Genomic DNA, 9933 nt, shown 5'->3' on the forward strand with positions numbered 1-9933 from the left:
CCCCCCCCCCCCCGCCCCATTTTCTTCCTCCTTCTCCTCCTCCTCTTGCATTAACTGTATTTGGCCCTGGAATCCTCACTTGGAAAGACCCCTTACTGAGCATCTTTGACTTCAGTCATTTGTGCACACACTCAAACAGGGCATCACTCTTTTTTATGATGGAAGTAATATCTATCTTACAAACTCTTACAGAGCTGAGCATTTTATGTGCATTACCTCTAATCCTTAAAACAACTTGGGTATTCTTATATTCCATTTTATGGATGAGGAAACTGAGACTCAGAGTGGTTAAACTTGCCCATGATCTCTACAGAAACCCACTCTAACAAGTTGAAGCAGAAAGAGGACTCAAGAAATATTACAATATCATCTTTGGGGAAGTCCCTCTGGCTTAGAGCCTTGGAGACTACATCCCAGGCACAGTTCCCCATCCATAGCATGGAACCAATGTTCCTCCTCATTTTCCTGGGCCCAGATAGCACAGCTTGCCAGGCCAAGGTCAGGTAGCAGATGGTAAGCTAGAATTGCTGCTACTGTTGTCTTGGAGGTCACCTTCACCCTGCCTGTTGGGGCCCCCTGGCACCTGCTTCTTTGCACTGACATGTCTGATTGGCTGAGTCCAGGTCACATGGCTGCATCTTAGCTGCAAGGGAAGTTGGGACAGTGAGTTCTACTTTATAGAGGTGGACCCAGAGAAGGGAATTTCCCAAATACGGATGAGTGTGTATAGGTGGTGAGTGGTGAAAACACATAAAAACTAAACATGAATAAAATATCAAATGGTTACCCAGCCTTCTAAGATCACCCTCTTTCACCCCCTGCCTCCTGGAGTGAGAAAAGCAAGCCACCCTCTCAAATGTAGATGCAAACACTTTCCCTGCAGGGGTGTTTAATGAATTAATTTTTTATCTATGCTATTCTATTATTAAGTTAATGTCTGGGGTTTGTGAAAGGGGCAATTCACACCGATCCTTTCATTTTGTTATGAGGATACCATATCAACCTAACAAAAATTATTTAGAGGTGGCAGAGTATTAGTGTTTCAGTCTTTCTATGTACTATCTCTGAGACACTGGGAAGTCCTTCACTCTCAGGAACCCAGATCCCCTAAACAGAATGTAGAGATAATGATGATTTTCCTGCCTCTTCTGCTAGATGAGGTAGAGAACCAATGTGATTTTGCAAGTGAAAAAACACACAAAGCATTTAAGGTGTACACAGTTACATACCGTATGATTGTGTTTTTTTTTTTTTATTAACCATAATACCACAACTAGTATTGTTGTCAAAGCATCAGCCCCAACATTTTTTCTTACTGATTTACCAGGTGTTATGAGATGTGCAAAGAACTCTAAGACCTACAACTTTCTATCAAGATCAAAACCTCTTATATTTAAAATTATAATAGGTAAAGGCTCAAAGATGTCACAGGACCATACATGATTAATTGATACAAAGCTGTATACGCCAGTAGTCAAATTTTTACATCAGTAAAAAACAGTGAGCATGTGTCCCCAGATGTGTTTATTATTAATTTACAAAGTATGTATTTTGCACACTGTGAAACATAAAAAGAAAGAATTGTAAAGAGAACCTCCAGTATGTCTTCTCAGATCCCCATGGACCCTTGAGGGCACAGCCCCCAAACCCCAGGGGGTGCTCCTTCCTCTCCGGAGCCTGTGTGTGGCAAAGAATATCACGTTTTCTGCGAAGGGTGAAGTCACTCTGAGCTGGAGGACTTTGGCATCCATTAACTGTCAAGACAGAACTATAAGGCCTTGGAAGATGAGTAGCATTTTGTAAAGCAGAAGGGAAGATAGAGTAAAAACAAGAAGACACTGCCTGCATTCAGCCAGAGAGATTGAGGGAAAATGACAGGTTGGTCTGGAGTCAGGAGACATGAACTCAAGTCTTGGCTCTTCTCAGCAGTCAACTGACTTTTTGGCTCTTCTCAGCAGTCAGCTGACTTTTGGTGTCCCTTCATCTCCTGAACTTAATATCCTTGGTTATAAAATGGAAATAATAGTACCTATTTGACAGGACTGTTTTTCGGAAAAAATGAGATGGCAGGTGTGAAAAGGACTTTAAAGTGCTTTTTCAAGACAAAATATAAATATACAATAAAATACAATTAAAGAAACAAAATATATTTAACACTAATATGCTATATTAATATTCTATTAATTTATATTATATATTACATTAGTATTAATAAAGAATATATCATCATATATTATATAGTATTGAATATATATTAAATAGATTTACCTTTCATATTTATATGTACGTTAAATCTATTTAATATATATTTAAAAAACAAAATAGAATTGTTATTTATTATTCTTATTATTCTCCTTTCCACGGGCTTTTGCCGTGTTGCATAAGATTCTTTTTTTTTTTTTTTTTTTAGCTTTGGATTGACCTCTAGAAAGCAGGGTTTACATAACTGGCAGCTATGGGAAATGTTCAACTATTCAAGGGCTGCAAAAAAAACTACTCCCAGTGCTAAGTCAAAGGTTGCTCTAACCCGTGGCAAAATGTGTTTCTTAGTCACTGGGTTCATGTTGAAGGCCCCTGAGTAAGAGTGTCCTGTGCCAGCCTCATCTTCCTTGTGCTTCCCCCTCTCTCCACCTTTTCCCGAACCACTCCTCCAAGTTCCTGATCCCTCCATGTTCCACCGACAGGACCCAGCTGGTAAGGCCCTCCCTTGCCAGAGTGTTCGCCAGGCCCCGGCACGTGTGATGGCCTCTCGTAATTTTTTAAATTATTAACCCCTTTTGTTCTCTATCCAGATAAGAGAAGCTTTAAAGGGCCGAGTAACTTCTGCAAAATGGATCTCCAGAATCTCAGAGGTAAAGCCTTCATGTGCATTATTGCATGTAGACGTTTGACAAGATGACAACAGTGTTCGCATTTCTGGCGTATGGACTGTTAATAAGCCAAGCACCTTAACGCTCTGTGGTATGGGTTTTTCAGAAGTGCCAAGGGAGCACCTCTTTGAGCTGTTCAGATTCTTTCCGGAGTGATGGGACCACATCCAAAGAAAGGAAAGCAGACTTAAATGCATTTAGAGGAGAGTGGCCAGGCAGGGGGTCGGGAGGGGGCCTGGAGGGACAAACCGCGAACCATGCAGCTGGAGAGCAAGCCTGTGATGAGGCAGGGAAATGAGAGAAGGGAAAATCTCAGCTTCCCGTGATAGGCTGTTCGTTCTCCATGACTCCAATCGGTTGAACCACATCCACAGTGTGAAAGTCCAGGGAAACAAATTCTGACCCTCCACAAAGAACTTCCTCATAGCTTGATTTTCAAGAAGGGTGACTGCCATGGTTACCGGAATTGTAAGAGAAGGTTCGGGGCTGCTCAGCGGTGTTGTGGAGAAGGCTCTACAGTTTAGTAGCCCACAGGCCCTCTCCTTGATGTTCACTTCCTACAGTGTAGACATCACGTATTGTTATGCAAAGGTTCGCTCCCTCAGCTCTTCTGAGTGAGGGAAGAACTAAAAAATGTTTAAATGGCAGCACGAGGGGATCCGTGTTGGCCCAGGGAACATACCGAGTCACAAGAGAAGAGGCAATCTAGAGTTTCCCATGCCAACATCGGATGGGATCTATACCGCCCTGCGTGGACTGGGTTGCAGGAGATGTGCATGGAGAGGGGTGCCCCATCACTGTAGACCTAGTACCCATGGCCCTGAGTAGCAGCATTGGCCCCCTATATGTCCTTTGCCTTTCTATTCTCTCCTCTTTAGGCCCCCTTTTATCTTCCCTCCTTTCTCTTCCCCCTATTTTCCTGTCTCCTTTCCTGTTACTCTTACCTAAACTTGGTCCTTGGTCTCCAAACCTGGCAGATTGTTGACCTCTCTATATCTTTTCCAGCTGAAATTTTCAAAAGCTAAGTTTTATTGAGAATGAACGTCAATAGTTACCCAAAGCAGTGGTTCTCAACATGACCCGAAGATCAGAATCAATTAGGAAGCTTCAAAAAATGTTGCTTGAGTCTCACGCCTGAAGATTCTAATTGGATCGGTCTGCGATGTGTCTGGGAGTTTTACAAGCTCCCCGGGTGGTTCTAACGTAGCCGATGCTGAGACCCTACCTAGCATTGTACATATTTGCCTCCCCGATCAGTCTGCCTGGTATAAGTATCCCCCTACCACCTCACTGGGTCTGTCCCCAGCTCTCAGGAGAGGCTTGGCTCTTCCAGTCGCTTCCAGTCTGTCACTGTTCCTTTCCTTATGCATTTCTAGTACTGATCCATTCAGCCACCACAGGGGTGAATTGCTCTCCGATCATCTGGCCTACTTCTCTTTGTGTCTGTACTTAAATACAAGTCAGGATTATACCCAGAACTTTATTACCAGTTTGTTGGTTGTTTGAGTCAGTGGTTTTCAATGCTGGCTGCACCTTAGAAACATCTAGAGAACTTTTAAAAAATACCACGTATGTCCAAGAAAATTTAAAGCAGGGAGTAGGGCCTGTCACTTTTTTTGGTTTGTTTTAAAGTTTCCCAGTGATTCCGAAGAGCTGCCAAGGCTATGAACCACTGGTCTAGGAACTTGGTAAATTTATCCTAATGTCTTAAAATCCTTCCCCTTCCCGCTAGCTGTAGGCTGTTCCAAGTCGGTTTTATCAGCCCTCCTCAGAGGAAGTAGGGCTTATTGTCTGTCTTCTCTCCTGCTTTGCAGACCTCTGCTCCCCGTGTAGCCATCTCCTACAGGCCAGGCTGAACTCTTTCCCCTGTCACACCTGCCTGTGGGGCATCAGTCCCAGCTCCCCAAACTCAGGATAAGAAATGTGTTCTTTTGATACCCGGTGAGGTGAGTTAGTCCACGCTCATGCGGTAATCATTTCACCAGAGAGCTGATGCATCTTAAGCAACATTTACCTAAAACACGAGGATCTTTTAGACTCAGGTACATTATAAAAGGATGACTGTATCATGGAAGATTCCAGCAGGCCTGCTGAGAAAAGCTATTTGAGGGCTAGGAGGCATTCTAGTGTTGCTCTGTCTCTCCACGCCACTCAGCTGCCTTCTCCCCATCTCCCTCCCAAACTAGAGACCCCTCAGGACCGGGAGCCAGGCCAGGTGGGAGCCGGGGGATCTCTCACACGGGCCTGTTCCTGTGTTGTACGCAGTGCTAATATAAAGAAGGAGGGGGTTAGAGTGAAGGGATGAAATAAATTGCTGTGGGTCACAGTTCTCTATGTGCTTTGACTAGTTGTGATAATTGAAAACAGACTAACAATGATAAATGCAATTATGCCTCTGTCATCAACAGAATCTTTCTACTGATTTCTCTGGTCACCCCACCAAAGGGCCAAGCTAACACAGCCGGCTATACTCCTAACTTGGGAGGTGAGTGCAAAGGAAGGGGTTCCCAAATTCATGACATTGTAATTAAGAATGTTTTTTCTTTTTCTTTTTTTAATGTTTCTTTTTTTGAAATTTTGTTTTTTTTAAGTTTATTTACTTTTGAGAGAGAGGGAAAGAAGGAGAGAGAGAGAGTGCAAGCAGGGGGAAGGGGCAGAGAGAGAGGGAGACACAGAATCCGAAGCAGGCTCCAGGCTCTGAGCTGTCAGCACAGAGCCCGATGTGGGACTCGAACTCATGAACCTCTGGATCATGACCTGAGCTGAAGTCAGACACTTAACTGACTGAGCCACCCAGGTGACCATGAATGTTTTTTTTTTTTTTGATTGAAAGGATTCTTATTATACAATCTATTCTCCTCTAGCTATGGTTGGAGTTACATTCACACTTCTAATTCTTGCATTCCTGAAATTTTTGTTGTCGCTATAAAACAGTGAGGCGTGTCTGAGAATGGTTGTAAGTTAGCCTGAGTGTATTTAAAGGGGGGCATTTGCACAGCTCTACATGACTGCTGCCTCTCTTCTCTCTCTAATTCCCCATCCCCAGGACATGATATCAATAATATCCCCACACATCCTGCTGTGGCCCCTCTTGTTCCCTAGTGTTGAAAGATCAAGGAATTATCGTAAACACCACCTGTGAGAGGCTTCAGGGATAATGCAGAAGTTAATTCACTTTTGAGGTAATGTCTGAGAGACAGAGATGTAGAAACAGAGAGACGGGAGTCACAGGGGAAACAAGTACAGAGACACCGAGGGGCGTGGTGACTCTGGGTCGTAAGAGAGCCACCCAGACATGTGGACATGTGCAGGCAAGTCTTCCAATCCTCTGTGTCCAGGTCTCTATAGATCTAGAGAGAGAAGATCAGACAGAGAGATGGAGACACCCACAACAGGATGCCCACATTTGCGGTGAGTCAGAGAGATACAGAGAGAAGCCAGCGGTTACAGAGAGAGACCCAGAAAACACAGAAAGAAACAGAAACATACACAGAGACTGAGGCTCACTCAGAGACACACATTGAGTGACAGCGATAGAAATGAGGACAGATGCAGAGAGAGGCATTCAGATACATAGACAGAGACCCTCCCCTCCCCCCATCCCAATACCTCCTAGCTCCCATGAGCCTCTGTGGCTGAGACCTTCGGTGGCAGCCCAGGGCCTTGTACAAAGAAAAGGGTCTTTTCCAAGAGGAAAGGAATCGGTCCTGCTTACAGAAAGACAAGGTTTGTAACTCAGCATTTGTAGGCCTTGGAAAACCAGCCTGTTCCCTGGATTCCAGAGTGACTTAAGAGAAAGAGACTCTCCGTTTGCCAAGGAGGCTCTACCCAAAGGGGCTTATTGTTCCAGAAAGAGTGAGCCCGTACTGTAGTTGCTGTGAGGCTTTTGGGTCTTGCCACCTGTTCATTAAAGTTGTGGTTTTCTGTTCTTGACAAGGTCGTACATCCCGGGAATGGCAGAGCCCCAGGAAAAATGTGCTAACTCCTGTCTTCTTGCCTCTGGGGAGTATGAAGGAAGCCTCCCATGCTGTGGTGCTGATGGAGGAAGATGTGAAGTATGGGGAGGGTGGAAGACCCCTCTGTCCAAGCTGCTCTGTGATGCTGAACATTTCTCCCCACCAACTATCAATGTATATATACGCCATGCCGGGCGTCCACAATGGGACAGAAAGACACAGTGGGCCGCTGCAGAGCCTTGGTCTTGTGGAGCCTCCAGCTCCATGCTGTTGGGTCATGTTTATCCTCAGGAAGAGAGTCTGGTTCATCTTGGCAAAGGTGGCCTAGGATGTCACCTGGCTGGATTCTGTGCGTTGCCAAGGGAGGGGCCCTCATGAATAGCCACCAACAGTTGGGCTGACTCTAAGTAGGTCATGGCTGGTTCTTTGTACGAAAGGAATCCAACTGCCAGCACAGTTCACCTGTCCAAATTTAAATTGATTACACGGTTAGCCTGGCTTGGGCTTAGAGGCAACTTGGCCATGAGACAAGTGAAAAACATAGAGCTTTTGAACCAGAAAGATGCTCATTGTAAGTTAAGGAGCCTGGAGCCTGGAGTGATGGACCACAGCTAATCAAGGCTCAAGCCAGAGCTAGAAACCCAAGTCTGCAGGCTCCCAGCTCTGGACTCATGTCACCTGAAGACATGGAGCCACCGAGGGACGCTGTCAACTCTGATGATGTAAGATTAACCCTCACCAACAATATGGTTTTCTGAAACCAGTGATGAGGAAGAGGAACCATCATATTTCAAGTAGAGAGCTGCTCATCTTCTTAATGTTGTATGTAATCAAATTTGACATTCAAACAAAGAGAGAAGTACAATAGATAGAAGCCCCTTCAGAGGGAAAAAGAAAGCTCCTTTATAAAGCAAGCACCCAGGCTGATGCATGAGGCCAACATGAGTGGATAAAGGAAAAGGAAGCAGCGAGTAGCCCCTAATTATCCTACCACAAAGCCAGTGTTAATGATGTTATATTACAAATGGGAAAATGAGACTCACTTGTGAATGAGTAGGGGTCTCTCTCCGTCTTTCTTTTTTTACTGTAAAAAACTTTCTCTAAGTAAGGAAGCTTGAAAAAAACAAAAAATACAATAAAGAAATCAATCCAAAGGGAGAAAAATACACCAACCTGGAGAATAAGTCATCTTTCCAGTGGCATGGCTTATCTTGTGACAATAATCGCATTTTTCTCAAATGAAGACAGAAAGGAATTTTAATTTGACATTTCCTGGTATTTCTGTAGAGTCTCTCCAAGGGAAGGGAGTGGGGCAGGCATAGTCCTGGTTTTCGTAACGCAAAGATCTCAGTACCAAGAAACGTGACTTACCCAGAGCCAAGGTATTGAAGCGAGGACAGAAGCTCATGAAACTAGATAGCTATAGAACTAGAAATCTGGATAAACTTTAGAAAAGGTGGAGTCCAATGGCCTCATCTTGCAGACGGGAACTCTGAACACTAGCAAGAGAGAGAGAGATTGGTCTTTCGTCAGTATTCTGTGTTAAGCACTTGACGGTCACATCTAGTATGAGAGCACATTCTGCTCCAAGGTGCTCACTTCCTAGGATGGGACGGCCGTAATGAAGATATTCTGTCTTGGGATTCTTTTTAACCAGGAAAGCGCCCATGGATGCTAACAGAGAAACTCCAGGAGTTTTTGGAACTCCCTTGAAAAAACGTGTGCCTCCGCTCCTATAGCACACAACCTGGTCTGCCCCCTCCTGAAAGGTGTCAGTGAACCGCATGTTTAGGTTGACTTTGGAAGACCCTGAGTGGAGACATTTTCAATGTCCTATTCACACCTCACGGAGGAAGGGGCTTGGTCAGGTGGCTCAAGGACAGATTGGTGCTAAGAGTGTCTAAGGCAGATTCATTGTTAGATACTCGATACATGGTGATCCTTGGGAAAGTTATTTAAATTCCTTAGATTTTGATTCTCTCATTCATAAATTGAACACAGTAGAGTCTACCTCATAGGGGTGTTGTACAGACTAAATGAATAAGTGTAGATAAAATACTTAGAATAGTACTTGGCCATTACAGTGTCAGCTGTTTAATTTTATTAGAGTACCTGTGAATTCACGGACACGCACAACACACACAAACCCAAGCAAACACACAACTGTGGCCCTTTGCATGAGTCTGGAAAGTGACAGTCTCATGGAAGTTAGCTCACTGACTTCTCAATAAAAGAATGAAGCATTTGATTCGGTCTGTTCAACATCGAGGGTATCAGCCAGCAAAATCTGCCGAGCTTACCATTAGACTATTCTTTCATTCAGTGTTACCGTGGTGGTTGTAACACAGAGTCCCCTGACTGAGAAAGAGTATACATCATGGGGTTCTATTGAGGGTGCACCATGTCTGAGCTCTGCTTTACTTTTTGCCTTCTCTGTGAACTCTTCCCTGAAGAGTCCAGCCAGAAGTGCTGGTTGTCCTCACCTGATTTCCTATAATATTTATAATCTGTGCCGTGCACTTTAGATTTAGTATTTACTGTTTTATTGTTTGTTTACTTTTAGCCTTTCGGTGTACATATATTTTCTCTCTCAGATCATTCTGTAAACCTGGGGGGAGGGCATTACTCACTTTATTTACTCACTATGTTACTCCCTTCTGCACGCCCAAAGTGCAGAGCAAAGCGTCTTACACACAGAACGTATTCAATAAAGGCCTTTGATTGCACAACCAAAGGTTTGATGATACTGGCTTTTCTGATTCCCAATGACCCGGTGCTTAATTAGCAACCTCGGTAGAAATGACCTATTTTCACCTATTTCATGGCCTCCTTAATCTTCACTATGGCAAAAAGATGTAACCAAACTGTCTTTCCCTTATTTCTCCTTACTGTCAACATTTCCCCCATAATATTTAAAAGCAGGTTCGCATTAGATTTTCTGGCTGAGACGGTATGTAAATAGAAGGCACTAGAATTGGGATGTGTGGGTTTTGGTGGTGAAGAAAAGCCAAATTGTCTATCCTGTCGGAAGTCAAACCATGTGACGTTTCCTTCAAGTGGAGACTACCTTCTGTGTCTGAATTTCCCGTGGCCGTGGCCTGAGGCTC

The 9933-nt window shown here is 44.1% G+C and overlaps 1 protein-coding gene across 3 annotated transcripts in view; it reads left to right on the forward strand.

Moving 5' to 3' along the window:
* LOC121029552 (adhesion G-protein coupled receptor F2) overlaps nt 1-9560 on the forward strand; it is a 46777-nt gene extending 37217 nt beyond the window's left edge. For all 3 annotated transcript variants that reach the window (XM_040473715.1, XM_040473716.1, XM_040473717.1), the window contains 3 exons: nt 2793-2852; nt 5279-5355; nt 6808-9560. In XM_040473715.1, coding sequence (XP_040329649.1) covers nt 2793-2852; nt 5279-5326 — 108 coding nt within the window. In that variant the 3' untranslated portion in view covers nt 5327-5355; nt 6808-9560. The remainder of the gene's footprint in view (nt 1-2792; nt 2853-5278; nt 5356-6807) is intronic.
* Nucleotides 9561-9933: the final 373 nt, after the last annotated feature.

The sequence above is a fragment of the Herpailurus yagouaroundi genome, unplaced genomic scaffold, assembly GCF_014898765.1.
Source record: "Herpailurus yagouaroundi ecotype Mexico unplaced genomic scaffold, PumYag 139, whole genome shotgun sequence".
NCBI lineage: Eukaryota > Metazoa > Chordata > Mammalia > Carnivora > Felidae > Herpailurus > Herpailurus yagouaroundi.